At 48.3% G+C, this 26116-nt stretch overlaps 1 protein-coding gene across 4 annotated transcripts in view; it reads right to left on the bottom strand.

Moving 5' to 3' along the window:
* ash1l (ash1 (absent, small, or homeotic)-like (Drosophila)) overlaps positions 1-26116 on the bottom strand; it is a 213879-nt gene that overhangs the window by 11594 nt on the left and 176169 nt on the right. For all 4 annotated transcript variants that reach the window (XM_052045674.1, XM_052045672.1, XM_052045673.1 and 1 more), the window contains 9 exons: positions 21835-21992; positions 17606-17758; positions 17306-17360; positions 13886-14018; positions 9443-9691; positions 6704-6790; positions 2847-2937; positions 1026-1164; positions 194-366 (listed from right to left, as the gene is read on the bottom strand). In XM_052045674.1, coding sequence (XP_051901634.1) covers positions 194-366; positions 1026-1164; positions 2847-2937; positions 6704-6790; positions 9443-9691; positions 13886-14018; positions 17306-17360; positions 17606-17758; positions 21835-21992 — 1238 coding nt within the window. The remainder of the gene's footprint in view (positions 1-193; positions 367-1025; positions 1165-2846; positions 2938-6703; positions 6791-9442; positions 9692-13885; positions 14019-17305; positions 17361-17605; positions 17759-21834; positions 21993-26116) is intronic.

The following is a 26116-nucleotide window of genomic DNA, read 5'->3' on the forward strand; positions in this document are numbered from 1 at the left end:
GGATCGTGAGTGACAGCATGAAGCTAGAAAACAGTCAGTGGTTGGCTGAAGGTGTTGGGTGGTAGTTGAAGGATGTACCAGGTCACTTTCAGCTGCTCAGCATCGAAAGGACACTGGCAAGAACGTCATTAATCCCCAAAAAGAAGAGACACCAGGAAAGGGGTAACCACGCTTGCAGTGAAGTCACGCTCACCTTTACAGAATGTGTAGAGGTCCAACACACAGCAGGTTCCCACCACAGCCTCCAAAGGGATGATCTCATAGAGGGGCACCCTGAATAACTCGTTATGGTAAAACCTTCTTGATGGAGAGTGATGGGTCTCATGGGGCCGGAAGTAGTGGTGACCAAAGGCAAAGCGCTCCCCCCTGTGAGAATGTAGGACAACATGCATTCAGCATTAAATAAAGACTGCACAACAGAGCACTGCACATGAAACTGTTCACTGCAAAATGTCTTTCCCAATACTGAGATTCTAGTAGAACGTCATGGTGGATGTCTCATGTTAACAGACCCCATGTAGTACAAACGTAGATTCTGGGCAACAGTACTGGTGGGGACAGGTCTGTCACTGTATAACACCGGGGTACAGTACCGGTGGGGACGGGTCTGTCGCTGTATAATACTGGGGTACAGTACCAGTGGGGACGGGTCTGTCGCTGTATAACACCGGGGTACAGTACCGGTGGGGACGGGTCTGTCGCTGTATAACACCGGGATACAGTACCGGTGGGGACGGGTCTGTCACTGTATAACACCGGGGTACGGTACCGGTGGGGACGGGTCTGTCGCTGTATAACACCGGGGTACTACCGGCGGAGATGGGTCTATCGCTGTATAACACCGGGTTACAGTACTGGTGAGTACAACAGGTGTGTTCCTGTACAGCACACGGGGATTAGCCTGGGTTGATATGGGTTTCTGTTTGAGTTTACAAACTGGGCTACAGCACAGGAAAACACAACCATGAATTCCTGAGCTATTTCCAAAGTTTGTATTGAAGCACTTTTCCCGTTTGCTGCCTTACTTATCGTTTTTCCAGAGCTTCTCGATGCGGAAGATGTCGAGTTTGTCCCGGTTGATGTGGGAGAGCAGCCGGTACGACTGTCGGACAGGCTGCCCCTCAGGACCTCGCCGATTATCTCTCATCAGGTAAACACAGTCACCTGCGGCAGAACACACACTGACATCACATGAAGTCTAACAGAGCAGCGGGGCAAGGAGGCAATAAAATCCTGGTGGAGGCAAGGCGGCTTAAAATACACACAGATTTAACATCCTGATCGCAGAATTATGTGCGATTTGACGGCAGGGTTAAATATCTACTCGCTGTGAGGTACATCACACTTTGACCATGAAGTTATTCAGTGCATGAAACCTGACTTTCTCTGGTCAGTTGTGTGTCTGACATGCACATTCAATGCTCTTAAGATTCTTAAACATGTTGAAGACTCCAGGCTGCGCCCTCGTGTGGATTGCACATCCTATCCCTTTAAGGAGCAGCTGTCCCACTGAAGTCCCAGCAACTATTGTCTTGGGCTTGCTCCACATTCCTCTAGTTAGGGTGGCAAACTGCACTTTTAGTCTTTATTGCAAAGGGTTTGGAGTTTAAAAGTAAGGAGGGTTCGTTGCAGTTGCACAGGGTGCTGGTGAGGCCACATCCGGAGTACACAGCTATGGTTCCTTTACCTAACCAAGGATATACAGGTTGAATCTCTCTACTCTGGCACGGTGGGACCAGATTGTTGCCAGGCTACAGAAAATACCAGACCACGGAAATTGCCCCGATCGTCTCGCTCTGAGCAGGAGAACTGTTCTTTTAATGTATGGTGGGACAGTCATGGGAAATGGAAGCTGGAGAACTATCCGTATCCCAAACTTTCAGTAAGTTGGAAATGCTCTTGGCTGAGATTGCTGAAGTTGCATCGGTAGGTTAATTAGCTACAGATTAGTACAGAATTCAGTTAATTTTAGATCCAAGTTAGAATTAGTTAATTAGTACAGATCTGTACTACAGATTCAAAACCTGCTGGGCCATGGGAGTTGCCAGACCTGTTGTAACATTGGAGGCTAATTCCTGGGAAGAGAACGTTGTCCTCTCAAGGGTGGCTGGATAGTTTGGGTCTGTATTCTTTGGAGTTCAGAAGAAAGAGGGTTGACCTCATTGAGATGTACAAGATCCTGAGGGAGCTTGACAGGATAGAGGTTGAGATGTATTCACTAGTGGGAGAGTCACGAACGAGGGGACATGCTTACAAGATTAGGGCTGGTCATTTAAAACTGAGGTGCGTAGAAATTTCTTTTCTGAGAGGGTGGCGAATCTCTGGAGTTCTCTGCCCCAGAGGGAGGTGGAGGCTGGATCATCAGAAGTACTTAAGGTGACAGTAGATAAACTTTTGGAAGATAGGGGAACTTTGGGCTGTGGGGAACTGGTGCAGTTGAGGCCACGATCATATTGAATGGCAGGGCAGGTAGCCTGCTCCTGTTTTCTTGTGTTCTCCTGTGAAGCTTTGGGCTGCTGCTGGACTTTGCCCAGTTCAAACTCTACAACTACCAGTGTGAAGCGTATGCTCAGCTTCTCATGCTGGAGCAGCTGTTGCCCTGGTCTTGAGGAGCAGAGGTCTCCCAGAGCACTGTGAATCACTGCCCTCCACCTGCAATCGGCCACGAACCAGGAGGAACCCAATATCCAGCTCCCTCCCCAGGAGGACAGCTCTTTAACAAATCAATCAACGTTAGTGTCTCTGTTTGCAAATGCTTTGCGCCAGGTTCACCGTTATGCGAGTAGAGGATGGCTGGCCTGTCTCGTTCACCCATTCTCCCCCACCCTCCACCCCAGTGCACCTACCATGTCGGAGCAGGAGGTCATCTCGCAGTAGGCAGATGTAGTACACACAGCCAGGCTGGGCGTAGTGAGGCTGGGGGATCATGGGCACTTCCTGTAATTAACAAGACAGCAGCAAGTGCCAAATTACAAACAGGATTCCATGAATCGGGGTGGGAGGGAATCCCCAGTGCTCTTAGCTCTTGTTTAAGCATTTAACATAGAACAGTACAGCACAGGAACAGGCCCTTTGGCCCACAATGTTGAGCCGAACTAATTAAACGAGTAATTAAGCGCCTACTAAACTAATCCCTTCTGTCTACACAATGTCCATCTCCCTCCATTCTCTGCATATTCATGCGTCTAAGAGCCTCTTAAACGCCTCTATCGTATCTGCCTCCACCCCCACCCCTGGCAGCAAGTTCCAGGCACCCATCACTCTCTGTGTAAAACAAAACTTGCCCCGCACATCTCCTTTGAACTTACTCCCTCTTGCCTGAAAGGGATGCCCTCTAGTATTAGACATTTCAACCCTGGGAAAAAGATACCAGCTGTCTACTCTGTCTACACCTCTCATTATTTTATAAACTTCTATCAGGTCTCCCCTTAGACTCTGCCACTCCACAGCAAGCAACCCAAGTTTGTCCAACCTCTCCTTATAGCACGTGCCCTCTAATCCATGCAGCGTCCTGGTAAACCTCTTTGGTGCCCTCTCCATAACCTCCACATAGTGAGGTGACCAGAACTGAATACAATACTGCAGGTTTGGTCTAATCAAAGTTTTATAAAGCTGCAACATAACCTTCTGACACTTGAACTCAATGACTCGACTTACATGCCGTACGCCTTCTTTACCAAGATGATTTAGGTTCATGGTTCCCTCCCTGTTCTGCCACGAATTGCCCACTCCAAGGTCATCTGATTAGCACCAGGCACAGCTCTAAGCCCACCCACAGAGACAGCCATTTCTTACATTGCTCCCAACAAGTGCTCAAGGAACACATCTCATTCTGGTCAGTTCATCAACCCTGTTTCTCTCTCTACAAATGCTGCCCGATCTGCTGAACACCTTCAGTGTCTTGCTTCTCCAGTCTAAAGGTGACATCTATCATCAAGGATCCCCACCATGCCATCTTCTCACGGCTACCGTCAGGCAGGAGGTACGGAAGCCTGCAGTCCTACACCACCGGGTTGAGGAACAGCTGCTTTCCTACAGCCATCAGGTTCTTGAACCAAGCTGCACAACCCTAACTCTACCTCAGCGACGGACCACTACGGACCACCTCTTGCACTGCCGTGGACGTGCCTCTGATTGTGTTATTTTTGTACTAATGTCTTGTTTTGCACAGTCTTCACTGTCTTGTGTGATGCTGCTGCAAGCAGATTTTCCACTGTACCTGTACCTCACTGTACTTGTGCACATGACAATCAACTTGACTTGGCTGGACTTGAAATTATCATTGCTGGCTTTTTGTGGTCGAAGGTAAATTGTTGGGTGACAATAAACTCGACTTGACTAAATCTGTTTTCTTTCCTTTCCTGTTTTTAACCATGTCCTCCCATCTACAACTCCTCCGGAAAGATTATCTGCATTGAACAAGCCTTCACCTCTCTCTCTCTCTCTCTCCATCAGCACTGGAGTTATCCAGCTTTTCTTAGTCACAACCCTATCACAGCTCGTCTCTGCACCTCTCCCTTTTTCTCTACAAGCTCAACCATGCTGGATTTCTAACTTCTGATGAAGGGTCTTCGACCTGAAACTCCGACTCTGTTCCTCTCTCCGCAGGTGCTGCCTGACCTGCATTCTACATTCATGATGGCAATTTGGAACACTGCTGACATTTGACACTATGCTGAAGTTTTTGAAAAGTTTTCTATTAAAAAGCTGCATGTAAATAAATTTTAATTGCATGTAATTAAGTTAAACATTAGTTATTTAAAATGAGCAAAATAATTAACTCGTCATGTTTTAGCAGCAGTGTACAACTTATTTCCGCACTCTAAGCTGATAATTAGGGCATGAATTATTTTGTTTATAACTAATAAAAACAGAAAAAAAAACCTGCTGATCTACCCACAACATCTCCACCCCCCAACTGCTGGAAATAAAATCTTGCAGAACTTGTGTTTTCATTTCTTTTGTTTTAAGGAGGCCACATGCAAAAATGGTGAATACTAGAGGGCAAAGCTTTAAGGTGACAGGGGGAATGTTTTTAGGGGATATGTGGGGCAAGTATTTTTTCCACATACAGAGAGTGGTAGGTGCCTGGAACGGGCTGCCAGGAGTGATAGTGGAAGCAGATTTGATCATGATGTACAAGAGGCATTTAGATAGGCTCATGAACAGGCAGGGAATGGAGGGATATGGATCATGTGCAGGGAGATAGGACTAGTTTAACTTGGCATTAGGCTCAGCACAGACATTGTGGGCCAAAGGGCCTGTTCCTGTGTTCTATGTGGCATTTAGAATGCTCACACTGACCACTGGACAATTCCATTTGTCTGTGGGACGTGCTGGTCAGTGGCACGACAGTGGTGAGATGGTGAGAAAGGTCGGAAAGGCTGTGTGGGGAGAGGGATGTGTGAGGCTTGTGATTATGGCAGAGTGGGCGCAGCAGTGAGTGTTGTGGCCCCACAGCTGGGCTGGAGCCGGACCTCAGTGGCTGCTGCCTGTGCAGGGTCTGCACATTCTATGTGGATTCCCCTGACTGCTCTGCTCTCCTCCCAAATGCTACAACGCTCTGATAGGTAACTGCCCACTGTAAGTTATAGAGTTACAGCATGGATACAGGCGCTCCGTCCTGCTGAGTTCACACTGACCAACACCTGTTTAACATCAATCCTACATTAATCCCAATTTTATTTCACTCTCCCCACATCCCCATCAACTCCCCCCAGATTCTATCCCTCACCTACCCACTAGGGACAATTTACAGTGGCCAATTAACTCACCGATCTGCACAATCTTGGGATGTGGGAGGAAACCGGAGCATCCGGGGGAAACCCACGCGGTCACAGGAAGAACATGCGAACTCCACACACAGACAGACAGTGCTGGAGGTCTGAATTGAACCCGAGTCCCTGGCGCTGTGAGGCAGCGTTTCTAACGGCTGCCCCACCGGGTCATCCAATGTTGTGGGTAAGTGGCAAAAGAATTCAAGGGGAATGGATGGGCATACTTGAGAGGGAATAAGAACAGGGAAGTCAAGGTGAGGAAGGGAACAAGACAAACAGGGTTGCTCCTTGGGGGCTTGCATGAACCCAATGGGCTGAATAGCCTCCTGTTTCATTCTAAGAGAAATGAAGGTTGTCATAGAGTCACACAGCACAGAAACTTGTTCAGGCTGACCAAGTTGCCCACAGGCCAGTCCCATTTGCCTGTGTTTGCCCCATATCCCTCTAAACCTTTCTATCCCTGTATGTGTCCAAGTATCTTTTTAAAAGTTATAATTCTACCTGCCTCTTCAGTTTCCTCTGGCAGCTCGTTCCATATACCCACCACCCTTCGTGCTAAGAAGTTGCCCCTCAGGTACCCCTTAAAAATTTTAAACCCATCCCCTCTAGTTTTAGACTCCCCTACCCTGGGGAAAAGACTGTGACCATTCACCCTATCTATGCCCTAATGCTATAAGGTGAAGAAAGCATGTAATGAAGAAATAACTAACACAAAGTTTGAACCTGTCTGTAATTGTCATTACTCATTTTGATTCAGTTGCACCTTAGAGCAGGCATCAAAGTCCACGCACCTCTCGAGTGGTTTTGTTTTAATGACAGAAAATACCAAATGTTGGCAAAGACCAGGAAAAGGCAAAAGCCAAATCCCCTAGACTGAACCAAAAAATTAGAGCCCTATTTGTCAAGTTAAGAAGGGGTCAGCTTACCCGTTCCACAGGCCGAGGATCACACTGCTCACACAGGTAGTGTTCGACATCTGCAGTTACACGCATGCAGTCACAGTGCTGCCATACCTGGGGGCAGAAGGTTGCAAGGGATAAGTACACAGTGCAACCCATTCTTTCTTCTCCCCCTTCTATCGGGCAGAAGATACAAAAGCCTTAAAGTACATACCACCAGGCTCAAGGACAGCATCTATCCTGCTGTTATAAGACTATTGAACAGTTCCCTAGTACGATAAGATGGACTCTTGACCTCACGATCCACCTCATCAGGGCACTTGCACCTTATTGTCTGCCTGCACTGCACTTTCTCTGTAACTGTAACACTTTATTCTGCATTCTGTTATTGTTTTCCCCTTGTACTACTTCGATATACTGATGCGATGAAATGATCTGTATGGATGGCATGCAAAACAAACGTTTTTCACTGTACCTCGGTACATGTGACAATGATAAACCAATTTACCAATTCAACTGCGATACCCAGAGTAGCTTCACTATATGCATAGGATGTAGTTCCTCCTGCTTAATTTAAAGATCACGAGTTGACCTCAGGAGTTGCTTGGGTCTGCCCTCCAACTCTCCGCAGCTCTGGCCAGCAGAAGCATTTTCCTCCCTTCGGGGCACTGGTGCTGGACTCCCTCAACTACGGCCTTGAAAGATTATTCCTCGTTCTACACAACGACCTCAGGTCCTCTGGGATTTAAAGAGCTCACTGCATCAGCCTTATCGATGTTGAATGCCAAAAGTCTCATCCTTTCTGATACATAACAAAATAACCTTCCTTAACAACCTGCTGGAGAAACTTGGCGGGTCGAACAATCCCGATGCAGGGTTTTGACCCGCAAAGTCAACACATCCTTTCACCTCCACAGGTGCTGCTTGACCCTGAGTTCCTCCAGCAGATTGTTTGTTGCTCCAGATTCCAGCGTCTACAGTCTCTTGTGTCTCACCTTCCTTAAACTTGCCTCTTGGATCAAATTAGTGGGAATCTTTGCTTCACTGCTGAGCTTCACCAAAGGGAATTAAAAAGCTGATAAGGTGACTGGATCAGGCTGACAAGCCAGCAATGCCACCCCTTTTAATCTGCATTATGCACCTGTGACCCACCAGCAAACACACTGCAGCAGATCCTGACACTGCAGGGTTTTGACCAGAAACATCCACAATTCCATTTCCCTCCTCCACAGATGCTGCTCGACCCACTGTTTTCCTCCAGCAGATCGTTTGATACTGCAGCAATACTTTTACAACATCACTTGGGCTTTTGTGTCTGGACATCGGGAACGCTCAAGAGAATCGGGCATGTGGTCTTGTCCCAACTTCACAGAGATACTGCTCATGGTTCGAGCATCCGTGAAAGAGTGACGAATTCCTTGATCAAGCGCCTTGCTTTAATACCAGTTCTATGATGGCACACAGCAGATGCCGAGTTCACTGGCCCAAGTGCACATGAATGAGCTTCTGCTTTAACCTATCCACGTGATGACGTAATCCCCAGCTAACAATCAACACATCTTCCTGAGCATGCACGTTTGTGCCCTGTGATCTCCGTTTAAATCACAGTTTATATTCATCTTACATCAGTAAACAGTGCACTGCGTTTTACACTTTGGTGTGATCACTGTATCCAAGAGTCTCTGCTAACTACCGACATCGTCTAATAAATTGCCCCTTTATCTCAGTCACACTTTATGCGCCCAGCCCCAGACCTATTTGTTCAGCCCAGGACCACACTGAGAGGCATGGGCTTGCAGGGAGCTGCCCCAGAGTCTAAGCCTTTAATAAACAGATTATTTATGCCCGTTGGCTGTTAGAGACTGCTCTGCTCACCAAACTAAACACTGCAGCTGTAGGAACCTAGAGCCTTCTTGTGCTACTCTGGTGTGACTCGAGTACTGTGCTGACAACCTCACAGACTGCAGCCTGGATACTTGCCCTCAAGGTCCACCCACCGTTGGGAATGCCCACGGGCAGTCGGCCAGGAGTCACAGGAGCTCCTGGCAGATGAAACACTTGGGCTCAAGGAAGCTCAGACTACAAGTCAAACTCTGCTACCTCTGACGTGCCGAGTGCACAATGTTAAACAAACATTGGTTGCATCACGGTCTGGGACGGCAATTCGAACGCACAGGAACGCAAGAAGCTGCAGAGAGTAGTGGACTCTGCCTAATACATCACGGGCACATCCCTCCCCACCATCGGGAGTATTTACAGGAGGTGCTGCCTGAAGAAGGCAACATCCATCATCAAAGATCCCCCACCATCCGGGCCATGCCATCTTCTTGCAGCTCCCATCGGGCAGGAGGTACAGAAGCCTGAAGTCCCACAGGTTCAGGAACAGCTACTTCCCTTCGACCATTCGGTTCCTGAACCAACCGGCACATCCCTAATCACCACAGTTTAGCAACACTAGGACCATTTGCACTAAAATGGACTTTTGTCTTTTTTTTGTTCTAATTGTGTTCTTTCTTGTATAGTTTATGTTTCTCTTGTGAATGTTGTGCGTCTGATACTGTGTGCCTGTGTTGCTGCTGCAAGTAAGTTTTTCACTGCACCTGTGCATACTTGGACTTGTGCATATGACAATAAACTCGACTTTGACTTGTTAGCCACTACAGGTCCCTCATTACTTGCTCCCACAAGATGTGGAGGAGCTGGAGGTGAATCCACACTGCCTGGTCATCGGAGGGAATGCAGCTCTGCACTGGGGCAGCCACTCACCATGCACTTCTCGCACTGAATCATCAGCCCCTCGTCCTTGTAGAGGCCGCAGATGCAGCGGATCACGTCATCGTCCTTCTCATTGCCGTTCTCCTTCTCGCCGATGGAAGTCTCGCTGCTGTCGGCCTCGCTGGCTGTCTCGCCGATGATCTCGTCGATCTGGGCGGAGGCTTCGTGGCGGGCGTTGTAGTAGACCTTCCTCAGGCGGCAAACGTCTCTGCCTATGGAAGACTTCCTGCCGAAATATTTCTGAAGCACACAAATTTCAAATGAAAACCGAAATGCTGCAGTGCAGGGGCAGCCAACACACTCACTCACAGTCAGAAGAGATCGGGACACCCTGTGTGGCGTTGGCCACTGGTTACAAGCCCGTGTGACCCACAGCCAGGGCTATCAATTGGGAATCCCACTGGGAAGGATGCAGTTGCCACAGTGGTGCAGCTGGCAGAGCCACTGCCTCACAATTCCAGTGACCCCACCCTCCAGTGCTGTCTGTGTGGGGTCTGCACGTTTTCCCTGTGACCGCGTGGTTTCCCCCGGGTGCTCCAGTTTTCTCCCACATCCCCAAGCCGTGCTGGGTGGGTGGGCTAATTTCCAGCTGTAGGTTGCCCCTGATGTGGGAAGGGGTAGAATCTGAGGGGGAGGGGGGGAAAATTGATGGGAATGGGGAGAATAAAATAGGATCAGTTTAATTGAGTGTTTGATGTTCAATGTTGGCTTGTTTTCGAGCTGTGTGATTTTCTACAGATGTACGGTGGAGAGCATTCTGACAGCTCCATCATGGGCACAACCCTCCCCACCATCGAGGACATCTTCAAGAGACAGTTCCTCAAGAAGGCTGCATCCCTCACTAAGGACCCTCACCACCTGGGACATGCCCTCTTCTTGCTACTACCATCGGGGAGGAGGTACAGGAGCCTGAAGACCCACACTCAATGCTTCAGGAACAGCTTCTTCCCCTCCACCATCAGATTTCTGAACGGCCCATGAACCCAACCTCGTTATCCCTCTTTTGCACTATTTATTTATTTTTGTAACTTAATCATAATTTTTATCCCTTTACACCTCGCACTGTACTGTACTGCTGCCACAGAACAACACATTTCACGACGTATGTCAGTGATGATAAACGTGATCCTAATTCCGGCTCGAAGGAACCCAGGACAAAGTTAACGTGTGACCTCGTGACCACCTGAGCCAATGGCAGCCTGCGTGGCTGGAGTGGAAATTGACGGTAATGTCACGCTAGCTGAGGGGAAGGATCACGCTCTGGATGCTGACGCACGCGCTTAGGCAGAGGCACGGAGATCTACCCTGTGGTCTGACCTTGGGGATGACAAGAGTGGTGGGTGGGGCCTCAAAAGTAGTGTTTAGTTTGCATCACCCTGGGCACTGGGGTACAGTGGAGACACAAGAGACTGCAGATGTTGGAATCTGGAGCAACACTTAGGATGCTGGAGGAAAGCGGGTCGGGCAGCATGTGTGGAGGGATATGGACAGTCGACGTTTCGGGTCGAGACCCTGCATCTGCACTGAAAGATAGAGGGGAGATAGCCAGCATCAAGAGGTGAGGGGAAGGGGTGGGGCAAGAGCTTTCAAGCAATACGTGGATCCCGGCAAGGAGAGGTGATAGGCAGATGGAGGAGGGGAGAGTGGAAATAGCAAGAGCCTGGGATGTGATAGGTGGAGGCAAGAAAGGGTTGAAGATGAAGGAACCTGATGGGGCAGGAAGGTGGAGCATGGAATTGAGTGCTGAGTAACTGGATTGGCTACAAGACTTCTGGACCTCTGATCTGTATCCACAAGTTCAAACCCCACCGTGGCATTTGGGGAATTAAATTTCAGCAATTAACAACAGTCCAAAACTACTGGACTGTTGTAAAAACCCACTGGGTTCACTAATGGGGGAAGGAAATCTGTTGTCCTTGCTTGGTCTGGCCCATATGTGACTTCAGACCCTTCAACGTGGTTGATTCTCAACAGTGACAGGTTTCTGAGCAAACCAGGGAGTGGAACAGAAGCATTACGGGGAAGGTTGGGCAGACCAGGACTTGGAGTGTAGGAGATTGAGGGCAATAAGGAATGTTCAATTCAAAGGCAATAAGGAATGTTCAACCCTCACGGTTGAATAGTTTAAAACAAAATCCACAAAGCACAGAGATTTGCAATTCGGTACCATCAACGGTTCGTTCCCAAGAGTGGTATGCTGGCATGGTGCCACAGCAGCAGAATCCACAGCATTTATCTGGCATCTCATTATCACAGCCCAAGGCCAGAACGCCTGGTCGACCGGCTCACCTACTGGGCCCACACCTGTTCCCAATCGTGGTTAATGAGCTGCTGCAAACAAGCCGACTGCCAAAGGAATGTTTGGAAACGCTGCGACTCACACCTCCCCTCTTCCCAGTCTCCCTCCCCACTGCCACTGCCCCCCGCCCCCATCGCATTGGGGAGAGCAAGATGGGGCAATACACAAAGCGCTGAATGGACTCAGCAGGTCAGGCAGCATCTGTGGAGGGAAGTGGATAGTTGATGTTTTGGGTTGAGATTCTCCAGCTGGAGTCCAGATGAAGGGTCTTGATCTGAAATGTTGACTGTCCGTTTCCTCCAGCGCTTTGTGTGTTGCTCCAGATTCCAGCATCTGCAATCTCTCGTGTCTCCAGAATAAGAAGGGATTAGTGTAACCAGGTGGTTGATGGTCAGCACGGACTCGGTGGGCCAAAGGGCCTGTTTCTGTGCTGTATCGCTCTATGACTCTATCATCCATAATCCTCCCTGTCATCCTCGTCTCCCCCCCACTTGACTTCCCCTATTTCTCACCCCACCTACTTGCACTCAGCATCTATTGATCCTTCCTCTCCTGAAAGACATTTAATGGTCTCGTGGCACCATTTCATCCAGTTATTTCAATGTCCTTATACTAATCCTGAAGGGCTTGACAGCATTAGGAAGTGATACTTCATGGAGACAGAGAGCTTTGTAGTCAAACCCAACCTCCGGATAACAATCAGGTGCAACAAAGCCATTTGATAAGGTGCCGCATCAAGGTTACTGCACATAATAAAAGCTCAGGGTGTCGGAGGTAACACAATGGCACAGATAGGAGAGCTAACTGAAAACAGTAGACATAAATGGATCTTCTTCTGGCTGGCAATATGCAGCAAGTGGTGTGCCAAAGGGAATGTTGTTGACCCTCAACATTTTACTATTATATGTATATTAAATGACTTGGATGAAGTCACTGAAGGTACGGTTGCTAACTTTTCGGAGGATGCAAGCGGGAGGAATGCAAGTTGTGAAGAGGACATCAGGAGGCTACAAAAGGGATGTGGATAGGTTAAGTGAGTGAGCAAAGATCTGGCAAATGGAGTACAATGAGAGGAAATGTGAAACTGCATTTTGGCAGGAAATATATTGTCTAAATGGTGAAGGGTTATAGAGTTCTGAGATGCAGGAGGATCTGGGGGTCCTACTGCATGAAACACAGAGGCTGGTGCAGAGGTAGAGTGAGTAATTAGGAACACATTGAGGGTTATCATTTATTGCTAGGGGAAAATAAATAAAAAGGTCGAGACGTCCTGCTTCTGATATGTAGGGTATTGGTGAGACCACATCTGGAGTACTGGTACAATACTGCTCTCCAGGTATTGGTTTCCTCTTTAAGGAAGGATGTTAATGCGTTGGAGGGAGTTCTCCGCAGGGACACCGGGAGCAGGTGGGTTGTCCGAGGAGGAAAGGTTGGCCAGGATAGGCTTGTATTTGCTGGAATTTGGAAGGGCGAGTGGGGACTTGACTGAAACCCTGAGGGCCCTTGACAGGCTGGATGTGGGGTCACTGTTTAAGAGCAAGGTGTCATCCAGTTAAGATAAAGATGAGGCCAATTCTCTCTCTCTCTCTCTCTCACACACACAGAGGGTTGAGTGTCTTTGGAACTCCCTTCCTCAAAGGGCAGTGGATACCTTGAATATTTTTAAGGCAGAGGTATATCCTGAAAAAGCAAGGAGGTGAAAGGTTACGGGGTTAGATGGGACAGTGGTGTTGAGGTTACCATCTGTTCAGCCAGGATTGTACTAAATGGCAGAGCAGGCTTGAGGGGCCGAGTGGCCTACTCCTCTGTGTGCACCTCAGAACCGCACACTTCACTGTCATGCCATCAGCTCCCTGAACATTTTCTAAGCGGAGGTTTGACTGCACTTGAAAACAATGGATTTCTGGAACCACAGGACAATGCTGCTGAAAGATCTTTAGCCTGACTGACATGCTGAGCACTTGCAACATTTCCTGTTCCAACATCCATGCTTATTTTGCAGTTGTAAAACTGATGGGAAGGGCTCAGCACAGTTAATGCGTGGGGGTGTAGGGTACAGGAAAATGCCGTTCTCCTGACTCTGGCCCCACTGCTCCCTAAACCAAGAGAGTTGAGAACTCAATCTACTTACTCACCTCTGCATTCCTGAAGACTTTGAGCATATCTGCATCGAAGGCTTCTACCGTCTTGTAATGGCCTGTCAGAATCTGCTTCTCGATGCTGACCAAGTCGATTGGGTCAGTAATCTTCTCGTAATAGTCCGATTTCCTGAGTGAAGGTTGAAATTGAAGTTGGTTAGTGCTACTTAGTGACAAGTCACCAAACAGACCAGGGAGTGAAACAGAGATGTTGCAGGGAGAGGTTGGGCAGACTAGGACTCTATTCCTTGGAGCGTAAGAAGACTGAGGGGTGATCTTGTAGAGGTGTATAAGATCATGAGGGCCATAGATAGGGTGAATGCACTCAGTCTTTTGTCCCCAGGTAAAGGGAATCAAAAACTAGAGGCATAGGTTTAAGGTGAGAGGGGAAAGGTTTAAAAGGAACCCGAGGAGAAACTTCTTCACACTGAGGGTGGTGGGTATGTGGAACGAGCTGCCGGAGGAAGTGGCTGAGGTGGTACAATAACAAAGTTTAAAAGACACTTGGCCAGGCACATGGATAAGAGGGATTGGGCCAAACGCGGGCAAATGGGCATCTTGGTTGGCATGGATAAGTTGGGCCGAAGAGCCTATTTCTGTGCTTTTTGACTGACTTCTACCCCAAAGCAGGTTTAAAAACACTAGATCAGTGGCAGCCAGGTCTCAGTTCTTTAAGCCTCGAATCACTGTTATGATGCTCCTGCTATGGAAAACCAGACGTTATGCTCAACGCTGAGTCTGTCTCATTTGGAAAAATACGGCGACCTGAGAGAGGTCTTTGTACTTGAAAGGGTAGGCGGAGAGGAGATGTTTTTATGTGCAGGTGAGACAGGAACGAGGAGCTATAAATATAAACCAGCCGCTACAAACCTTCTGGGATTTCCTTAGCTAGAGAACAGCTAGAATGTGGAACGGTCCCACAGGGAAGAGGTTGAGGCGAATAGCAGAGACACACTGAAGGGGAAGCTGGATACCCACGAGGCAGCAGGAAACAAGTGGATGGGATGAAGCGATGAGATAATAACGGGGTGGGGACTGAACACTGGCAGAGGTCATTTAACTTGCACACCTCGTCTCTGCTGCGAGTTGTTACTGTAGCTTTAACGTGTTCTGACAATAATGAGTGCACAATTTTCAGGCTAAGAATTTCCATTTTGGAATTACCTACAACATATGTATCGCATTTGATGATGAAATGATTCCCTATGAACATTATATCCGATGTCTCACTGCCGAATGCCATTTACTTAAAGGAAAACCAATTAGCTAGTCCCACGGCATTCATCACTAATTAGTTTAATACTGTCTTACAGGAAGTGAACAGCGCCAAGGTTTGCAGATGTGAATGTTTAAGCACCAACTGCATGGCAGGCTGAAGCAGCTATGGGAGGGGGTGGGAGTTTTCTCTCCCCCCGGGAGCCCCAGATGAGAAGGTGAGGGTTGCAGGGATGGGATCAGACATGGACAACGTTGAACCATGTGAAGGGGAGGGAGCCAGGATGACAAGCCCAACACGTGGAAATCCAGTTGCAACTTCAGAACTTTCCAAGGCGTTTTATTACCAGGGAATTGTTTCCTGGTGTGATGGCGGCAAGTTGGAGGAAGCGGGGGAGGGGAAAGGAGGGAGTTACAAGGGAATAAGGAGGCGAAACAATACAGCTGCACATGGGGCTCGGGAGGGAATGGCTTGATGGCCTGAGTGTTCCTTTCTTGTGCCAGATTTTATGCTTTAACTCTTGCACTTTGCTTCTGGGAACCTCAACTTCGAGGCTCAGGACTGGGCTCCCCAAATTACATTCAGCACTAACACATGGCTGCTCTTGATGCTGGGAATGTATGTATAAAGGTCGTTCAAAATATTTAATGACATTCCAGCTCCCTCCTCTGATTCTGGGTTGAGTGTGCAATGAGGCTGCATACCTTCGTTCAGTGGCCATCCTTTGAGGAGCGCACTGCGTACAGGAGGGTACAGCTGCAGCCTCCCGGCTCCAGCGACCCAGGTTCGATCCCTACCTCCGGCGCTGCCCGTGGGGACTTTGCACGTCCTCCGCATGGGTTCCCAAACACCTGCGGGCTGGTGGGTTAATTGGCTGCTGTATATAGCACACAGTACAGCACAGAAACAGACCCTTTGGCCCATCGTGTGTGTGCTGACTATCGTGCCAATTTAAACTGCACACCTGCCTGCACGTGATCTACATCCCTCCATTCCCTGCCTGTTCGTGTGCCTGTCTAACTGCCTTAATCGTTGGCTATTGTGAAGTGCTCCAAGTGTGTGGGCAGGTGGCAGAATCTGGAAGTTGATGAGAATGTGGAGAAAAGAACGCGATAGGTGCTTAATGGTCGGCACGGATTTGGTGGGCCGAAGGGCCTGTTTCTGTGCTGTATGACTCCGTGATTCGAGGTGGTGAGCAGGGGGAGTGCTGCTGGTGGGTGGAAAGAGGGGCAAGATCAAAAGAAAGGCAGCAACTTAAGCTAAGATGGTACAATGACAACATTTAAGCAGGTACAATAACAGCATTTTAAAGACATTTGGACAGGTACATTGATTAAAAGGTTTTTTCTATGTTTTTCTTGTGAATGTTGTGTCTCCAATTCTATGTGCCTGTGATGCTGCTGCAAGTAAGTTTTTCATTGCACATATGTGTACTCGTGCATGTGACAGTAAACGACTTTAGAGAGATGTGGGCCAAACATGGGCACTAGCTTAGATGGGCATCTTGGTCAGCATAGACCAGTTGGACTGAAGGGCCTGTTTCCGTGCTGTGTTACTCTATGACTCTGTAACACGTTGACATGGACACGTGTGCATGTTTATTTGTAAACACACGTGTGTATGGCCCGGACTTAGATGAACAAGTTCGTCCCAGGTTGGGGAACACCACCCAACATCATTCCGCTAATGAAGTGTAGATAGTCTAATAATGGCATGCTGCTTGTCCCCTGGCCTGTAGATGGTGGTTGAGTGTGGTGCAATTTCATCTGAGGACTCTCTTTAGGGCTTGAAAAGGACAGGTGGTACAGAGTGAGTGAGAGTGACACTCTTTCTGTTGGTGGGAGTGCAGGAAAAAAATATTCAGCATAGGTGCCAGCCTATTCAGGAAAAAGATGGGGAAGTACTACTTCCTGCTATGGCCATGAAAAATGTGGGACTCTCTCCCATAACAAGCAGCCGATGCTAACTCAATGAATAGTTTGAAAGCTCAGAAAGACAATCCTCCTCCACCCAAGGGTGTTGAGCCTGGACAGGTAGATGTGGTGACAACACAAATGAGCCTCAGTGATCGTTAGAACAGACACAAAGGGCCGAATGGAGTCCTCGTCTCACACTGTTGCACTTCCCCCCCCCCCCCCCCCGAGCCTCTGCCAAACTGGACCTCACGTTGCGCCAAAACGTGCCAATGGTTAGCGACTTACTTTTTCCTTGATGGCAGGTTCAGTAGGGGTGTGGCCAGAGCTTGCTCCGATGAATCTAGAGACATTTGGAAGAGAAAATATGTTTAAAAAAAATGAACACACAAACAACAATGATTTCTGAGATCTGACGAAGGGTCTTGGACCCGAAGTGTTAACCTCGCTTCTCCCTCCAAGGATGCTGCCTGACCTGTTGAGTGCTTCCAGCACGTCAGATTTCCAGCAGCTGTGTTAAATTCGATTTTCATGGTTATTTCATGGAAATAAAGCTGCAACTGGTCAAATAGAAATCAAATCACCTACCTTTGTAGGATATGATGGTATCGGAGATGTCCTTGAAAATCTGCGCCAGACGTGCGGTGCGTGCCACCTCGATGTTCTCCTCCGCTGCAGCTAGCCTCCGGGTCCTGACTGATCGAGACGTCTGGAGTGCTGAAAACTGGGTCATGAAAACATCTGCACAAAGGGGAAAGAGAAACAAAGTGATTGAGGGTTTCTCAGGGCACTGCGTTCCTTCACCGCGTGAGGTTGCACAGTCCTGCTCGTTGACAAGGGAGGTGGTTGTTGAGCTCTGGTGCACGGCACACAGAAATCAGATTGGGACTTCACCCAGCTCTTGGAGTCACGTCTGCTGCTTGAATTTTTTTCTAAACATGTTGTTAAAGAAGATCTAAGAATAAATGGCAGGGACCTGAGGAGCACTGATATACAGAGGGACCTCGGGGTGCAATTTCATAGCTCGCTTAAAGTAGCCACACAGGTGGATAGGGTGGTGAAGAAGGCATTTGGAATGCTTGCCTTCATTGGCCAAGGCACTGAGTATAAGAGTCAGGACGTCATGTTGAGGTTGTACAAAACATTAGTGAGACCACACTTGTCGAGTGTTGTGTACAGTTCCGGTTGCCACCCTACAGGATGGATATGGTAGCAATAGAGAGAGTGCAGAAGAGATTCACCAGGACATTGTCTGGAATGGAGGGCTTTACTCATAAGGCGATATTGGAAAGGCTGGGTTTATTCTCACTGGAACATAGGAGGCTGAGGTTTATAAAATTATGAGGGGCATAGATAGGATGGAAAGTCAGAATCTTTTTCCCAAAGCAGCTGAGTCTAGAACTAGTGGGCACAGGTTTAAGATGAGAGGGGAGTAAGTTAAAGCAGGGGTAAGTTTTTTCACAGAGGGTGGTGGATATCTGGAACAAGCTGCCAGAGAAAATGGCTGAGGTGGATACAATTAAAGGGCATTTGGACAGGTACTTAGATAGGAGGTGTAGAGGGAGACAAGCCTAACGTTGGCAAATGGGATTGGCGTAGATAAGCATCATGGTCGGCATGGATGAGGTGGGCTGAAAGGGCTGATACTGTGCTGTATGGTTCTGATTCATAAGCTGATCTTTCCACTGATCTTGGAAGAATGGCAGGCTATTTAACTGGAAGGGTTAGAATCCATTAGGCTGGAGCAAGGTTCAGATCAGCACCGCCCACTAGTAACCGTGTGCCTGCCTATGCACTAAGGGCCTCCCTGAACCGCTGTGAGAAGTACAATGATGTCTTATCCCAGCCCCCTTCTACAAAGTCTCTGCTCACTCTCAACTGCACAAACTCTGCAAGAAGAAACGTGTTGTCTCTTGTATTTGGCCTCATGGATGTGGGTCAAATAAGTGACACTGAAAAATAAAATGGAGCAAAGCAAGCATTAACAGTCCTTTTAATGGATGTGAAGAGAGCCATGATTTTATAAGCAGTCTTGCTGTCAGTATACAGTCTGCTTAACTATAAGCACAGCTAAAATTGGATACAGAACCATCCCCCTGTTTAGTGCTGGTTCCGTACTACAGCATATGGGGAGAGACTGTAACAGCAAGACTCCATCCCTGTAACACACCCATCCCTGAGGGGAGGGTGCCCCAAAAGCCTAGGCAGCTGCAGCAGCTACTTAGCTTTGATCTGGATTATTAACCACTTCCTGCATTACTCGATCACTGAACAGCCTGCGCCTCCCACCACAACCTGAAAAAGATGAGGTGAATGGTCACAGGCCTTTTCCCAGGGGAGTCTCAAACTAGAGGGCATAGGTTTAAGGTGAGAGGGGAAAGGTTTAAGAGGGACCCGAGGGGCAACATCTTCCACACAGAGGGCAGTGGGTGTGTGGAATGTGGCAGTGGCAGAGCTGGGTACAATTACAATGTTTATAAGGTACAAAGATAGGAAATGTTTAGAGGGATACAGGCCAAACGCAGGGAAATGGGACTAGTTCAGGTAGACATCTTGGTTGGCATGGACAAGTTGGGCCAAAGGGCCTGTTTTTGTGCCGTATAACTCAATGAGTTTAAGAAGTTTCTTTGAAACTTTCTGTCTCACCCAGTAGATTGGAGCCTCCCATCTTCTGACGCCATTCCCACTCTCTCCCCCCCTCCATCTGCCTATCACCTGCTTCACTTGGATCCTCCTGTTGCCGGCCAGCTCTTGCTCCACCCCTTTCCTCCACCTTTTTTCATACCGGCTATCTCCCCTCTATCTTCCTGTCCAGATGAAGGGTCTCGACCCGAAACGTCCCTCCACAGATGCTGCCTGACTTGCTGAGTTCCTCCAGCACTTTGTGTGTTGCTCCAGATTCCAGCTCCAGACTGGAGCCCCCGACAGCTTTCGCCTTGGATACCCACTTACTGATTTAACGATGCTGTCATTTTATTAGAAACAAACGACAGACTAAGCTATTGATCTCAGGTTACAGATCAACCACTGACAGGCATCAAGGGGATTTCCAAGAATCGACCTGTCGCTGGACACCTAATTAGCTACTGCCACTAATAGTGAATCTTGTCAGCACAGCCACGTACAGGCCACGCCACGCAAGACAACTCAACAGCTTCTTGGATCAGAGTCAAACAGCACAGGACAGGCCCTTCGGCCCACCATGTCCATGCTGGCTATCAGATACCTATCTATAGTGATCCCGTTTACGAGCACTTGGTGTGCAGCCTTCTCTGCCTCGACGATTCAAGTGCTTGTCCAGATGCTCCTTAAGCATTGTGAGAGTCTCTGCCTCCACCACCCCCCTCGGCAGGGCGTTCCAGATTCCAACCCCCTCTGGTGGAAAAGGTTCTTCCTCAGATCCCCTCTAAACCTCTCACCTCTTTACCCAGAACCTATTCAGATACTTTGCTATGGGGAGAAAGTTTCCTACTATCTACCCTCTCCATACCCCTCGACTGTGTATGCCAAGGAAAACTAACCTAGCTAATCCAGTGATACCACGGCCAAGGAAGTTCACCAGCGCCTCTACTTCCTCAGGAGGCTAAAAAAATTCGACATGTCCCCTTCGACCCTCACCAATTTTTATCAATGAACTACTGAACCATAGAAAGCAACCAGATCTGGATGCATCGCGGCTTGGTACGGCAACTGCTCTACCTGAGATCACAAGAAACTGCAGAGAGTTGTGGACACAGCTCAGCACATCATGGAAACCAGCCTCCCCTCTTTGGACTCTGTCTACACTTCCCGCTGCCTCGGTAAAGCAGCCAACATAATCAAAGACCCCACCAACCCTGATCATTCTCTGTTCTCCCCCGCTGCTGTCCGGCAGAAGACACAAAAGCCTGAAAGCATATACTACCATCCAGCTGTTATAAAACTATTGAACGGTCCCCTAGTACAGTAAGATGAACTCTTGACTTCACAACCCACCTCGTTGTGGTCCTTGCACCTTATTGTCTGCCTGCACTGCACTTTCTCTGTAACTGCAACACTTTATTCTGCACCCTGTTACTACTTCAATGCACTGTTGTAATGAATTGACCTGTACGATCGGTATGCAAGACAAGTTAACTGTACCTCAACAATAATAAACCAATATACCATCTCAGGCAACATCGTATTGAGTTCCTCCAATACCACTTTTTCTTTTAATTTGTAGAATTAAAATACAATTGCTCTGAACACCTGGGGGAGAATCTCCCAATAGGAGCGACTAGTGTAAGAGAGCAGTGAGGGGGAGGAGGGTGGGGGAAAGTAACGTTGCAATGGGACAAAACGGGTCAAGGATCCTGCCAGCAGATGGCAGTGTTAATGCTCCGCAGCACATTGAACAGTTCAGCACAAACTGCAGTTGCTGCACAAGTCAACTTCTGCCTGCTATTTCTTTTTAAATTTGGAAAAATAATTGCTGGCAAAATGAGTTTACGAAATTGCAACAATTCTACTGGAAGTCTGCACTTTGATACAGTGCTCGCTTGCATTAGATCTGTGAAGGGATGCACAACAAAAAGTGTTCTGAGTTGAGGGAGGGAGGGAGGAGATTCAGACACCTGTGACCCCAATCCCACCACTCATGCACTGAAATGTGACCCTTTTACAAGGGTCCAGAGGCAACCCTCAGCAGCTCTCAGTAACCTCGAGGTCCAACACAAGCAATAGCAGTGTACCAGTGCCGTTTCTGGCAGGGGAAATCTCTGGTCTTTTGCTGCCCAGCCCCACCCCCCCCCCAAGAAAGCTCCCTCTCCCCCCCCCCCCCCCCCCCCCCCCCATACCGGATTTGATGTTGCCATCGTCTCGGCAGATGCCATTCCAGCGGGTGTACAGCGACACGGACTGACTGTTGTCGGTCTCCTGCTTCGCCTCCTCCTGCTTCTGCCGCATCTTCTCCCAGTTGCGCACCAGAAACACGTGGTGCTTCAGCACGAAGTTCCTAAGAGGGAGGAAAGCCCAGGCAGCAAGTCAGAGGCCTAACAATGCACACAGACACACACACACACACCCCACGAGCCCTCAACCTGCCCGCGCAGCCTCTCCAGACATATAAACAATGTTTACTTTTGTTTGTTTTGTCCTGTAGGTCCTGTACAATGTGTGGTTTGTGTTGATTTGTGTTTGTCACGTTTGTGGATGGACTCGTGATCTCCCGATCTACCTCGTCATGGCCCTTGCACTTTATCTGTCTACCTGCACTGCACTTTCTCTGTAACTCGAACCCATTGACCCTCACCAAATTTTAATCGATGCACCATAAAAGCATCTTATAATGCACCATAAAAGAATCTTATCTGGATGCATCACGGCTCGGTACAGCAACTTCTCTGCCCAGGACCGCAAGGAACTGCAGAGAGTTGTGGACACAGCTCAGCACATCACATCACGGAAACCAGCCTCCCCTCCATAGACTGTCTACACTTCTCACTGCCTCAGTAAGGCAGCCAACATGATCACCCCAGACATTCTCTCTTCTCCCTCCTTCCATTGAGCAGAAGACACAAAAGCCTGAAAGCATGTACCACCAGGCTCAAGGACAGCTTCTATCCCGCTGTTATAAGATTCTCGAATGGTCCCTTAGTACGATAAGATGGACTCTTGACCTCATAAGCTACCTCGTCATGGCCTTGCACCTTATGTGTCTGCCTGCACTGCACTTTCTCTGAAATTAACACTTTATTCTGCATTCTGTTATTGTTTTCCCTTGTACTACCTCGATGCACTGATGCGATGGAATGATCCGTATGGATGGCATGCCAAGCAAAAGTTTTTCACTGTACCTCGGTATATGTGACAATAATAAACCAATTTACCAATTTTAAAAAAATTCTGCGTTCTGTTATTGCTCTTCCTTTCTACTACCTCAAAGTAGTTGTGTTTTGAAATGGTCTGTATGAATGGCTTGCAAAGCAAAGTTTTTCCACAGTATTTTGGTACCCTGGAAGATCTCTCTCTCTCCCCGGCAGGGGGTTGGGGGCCAGCACAGACAATGTACTGAATCTGTGATATAGGTTCATCATTAGTGGGGCCAGATACAGTGTCTTCACTGGAGAACCATTTTGTTAGGTCACAATGACGAAGACTGACTCAGGATCCTTGGTATTTTAAGTCTGAACACGTCAGAGTTAGTGCTGGGAACCAGGACACGAATTCAAGGATGTAGTACTGCTTTTGAACCAGAATGAATCTAAAACACGCTCACAATGGTCAAAGCAAGTTGAATTAATAAAGAAAACAGCTACTACTCCACTGGATAATGAAAAAGTACACTTAAATAAATATGTGCATATTTATTTAAGCTTCAATAAAGTCCCCACAGGACAGGCTTAATTTGTAATAATACCACAAGAATTCAGCTGTACATAAAAATGGACACACACCCAAAATCTCACTCTGTTCCTGGCAGTGCTTTTTCCACTCTTTATCCCCTAGTTACTTCTTTCTGGTGCCGTCTCCGAACCGAGAGGCCAAGCTTGCCAACTACACACGTGGCACCTTTCACATCCAATTCAGGCACTTAACAGACAATGAGTTCTTAAGCAGTGTAACCACGAGAGTCATAAAGCGATACAGGCCCTTCAGCCCAACTGGTTCATGCCGACCAAGCTGCCTATCTGAGTTAGTCCCACTTGCCTGCTTTTGGCCTATATCCCTCTAAACCTTTCCTATCCATGTAACTGTCAAATGCCTTCTAAACTAACATAATTAATGCTCAATGTTCTCTCCCCGCGCTCTCATGCAGCACTTCAGCACAGGGTTGCTGGGATTTTATATCCCTTGTGGTTCTGTATAACACACTTTTTCATTTGGTCTCGCCTTCTGTGTTTTGACTTCATTGCAGGAACACAGAGCCACGTGCTATGTAAAACTGCTGGAGGCACACAGTCCCACCAGCACTGGGTTAAGGTTTCAGGTGAATGCACAGGCAGCAAGGGGTCAGTAACCTAAGCCGTCCTCAGCTGGCGACAGCCATGTGCTGGTTTCCACCACTGTCAGTAGTCATTAAAGATTATGGCCAATGGAATGAAAACCCGAGTGAGAGAAGTTAATGGTGAAATCATTTAGTGGTGACTGCTTGGGCAGCTGCTGATTCTTTGGGGCAGGAGTCCAAACTCTCAGCGGGTTTCATTCTGTGTCAGTGCAGTGGGACAACACAAAGCTTCAGCTGAAGCCCGACAGCACAGCACGGGTCTGAAGTGACCAAGGGCATTTGGCTACTTCATCAAGGCTGCCCTTGGCCAAGTTGCTTGGCAGTGTGCCCGGGCAGTGTGGTTTGTCTTCATCACACTCGAGTGGAATGTCCTACCACTGGGCTGTGCAGGGCTAGGAATCTGTAGTGTGATCAGTGGGGCAGATACTTGGTGAAGCTGTCACCTGGGGCTGAGGGGTGGGACAGGGATGATGGCCGAGGAAGATCACTGCACAGAAACATCACTGCAATTCCCCAGACTGCGGGAGGGGTCCAGAACAGCTCAGAGCATTAACCAGAGAAAGGGCACAAAATACTACATAGGACTATATAAATGTTGCAGCTATAGAGGACCCTGGTCAGACCCCACTTGGAGTATTGTGCTCAGTTCTGTTCGCCTCACTACAGGAAGGATGTGGAAGCCATAGAGAGGGTGCAGAGGAGATTTACAAGGATGCTGCCTGGATTGGGGAGCATGCCTTATGAAAACAGGTTGAGGGAACTCGGCCTTTTCTCCTTGGAGAGATGGAGGATGGGGGGGGGGACCTGATAGAGGTGTATAAGATGATGAGAGGCATTGATCATGTGGATAGTCAGAGGCTTTTTCCCAGGTCTGAGATGGTTGCCACAAGAGGACACAGGTTTAAGGTGTTGGGGAGTAGGTACAGAGGAGATGTCAGGGGTAAGTTTTTTTACTCAGAGAGTGGTGAGTGCGTGAAATGGGCTGCCGGCAACGGTGGTGGAGGTGGATACGATAGGGTCTTTTAAGAGACTTTTGGATAGGTACATGGAGCTTAGAAAAATAGAGGGCTATGAGTAAGCCTAGTAATTTCTAAGGTAGGGACATGTTCGGCACAGCTTTGTGGGCCAAAGGGCCTGTACGTGCTGTAGGTTTTCTATGTTTCTACTGCAGGGAGATTTGAGAGTTAAAATGGGAAGATGTGCTGGGCTGCGGGGAGTGGGACTAATTCACACCTCTTTCACAGGCACAATGGTCTGATTGGATATCATCCATGTCGTATGATTCCCACATCTCTCAAACGCAACAAATGGACAAACTTGACAGCAGTTCAGGCAGGTGCCTGATCCAGTGGATTAGACACTGTGGCACAATACTGTCCCTGGCTAAACTGCTCATACTGAGGTACCAGCCTCTGTCGCTCAACTCCCCCCTCCCCTACCTGGCTCCACCTGCTCATTTTCACCTGGTTCCATCTCTCACCCCTCCAGACTGGTTCTATACGCTCACTCCTGATGTAGGGTCTCGACCCGAAACGTCGATCATCCCTCTGCCTCCATAGATGCTGCCTGACCTGCTGAGCTCCTCCAGCAGTTTGTTTTTCACCCTGGATTCCAGCATCAGCAGTCTCTTGTGTCAGTTGGAAATATGGCCAGAGGAACGACAGATGGAGTTTAATCTGGACAAGTGTGAGGTGTTGCACTTTGGGATGTCAGATGCAAGAGGAAAGTGTACAATAAGTGGCAGGACCCTAAGGAACACTGACGTACAGAGGGATCTCAAGGTGCACCCATAGCTCCCTGAAAGTGCCAACACAAGTGGATAGGGTGGTAAAGAAGGCATATGGCATGCTTGCCTTCTTCGGTTGGGGTGCTGAGTATAATGTATGGCAAGACCTGTTGCAGCTATATAAAACTTTGGTCAGGACATATTTGGAGCACTGTGTGCAATTCTGGTCACCACATTACAGGAAATGTGCAGGCTTTGGAGAGGATGCAGAGAGGTTCACCAGGATGCTGAGAGTATTAGCTACAATGAGAGATTGGACCAACTTGGATTGTTTTCTCTGGAGCATCAAGGGGTGGAAATGTCAAGTACTAAAGAGAATAGGTTTCAGGCGAGAGGGGCAAGTTTA

This window comes from Pristis pectinata, chromosome 40 (genome assembly GCF_009764475.1).
Source record: "Pristis pectinata isolate sPriPec2 chromosome 40, sPriPec2.1.pri, whole genome shotgun sequence".
Taxonomy (NCBI): domain Eukaryota; kingdom Metazoa; phylum Chordata; class Chondrichthyes; order Rhinopristiformes; family Pristidae; genus Pristis; species Pristis pectinata.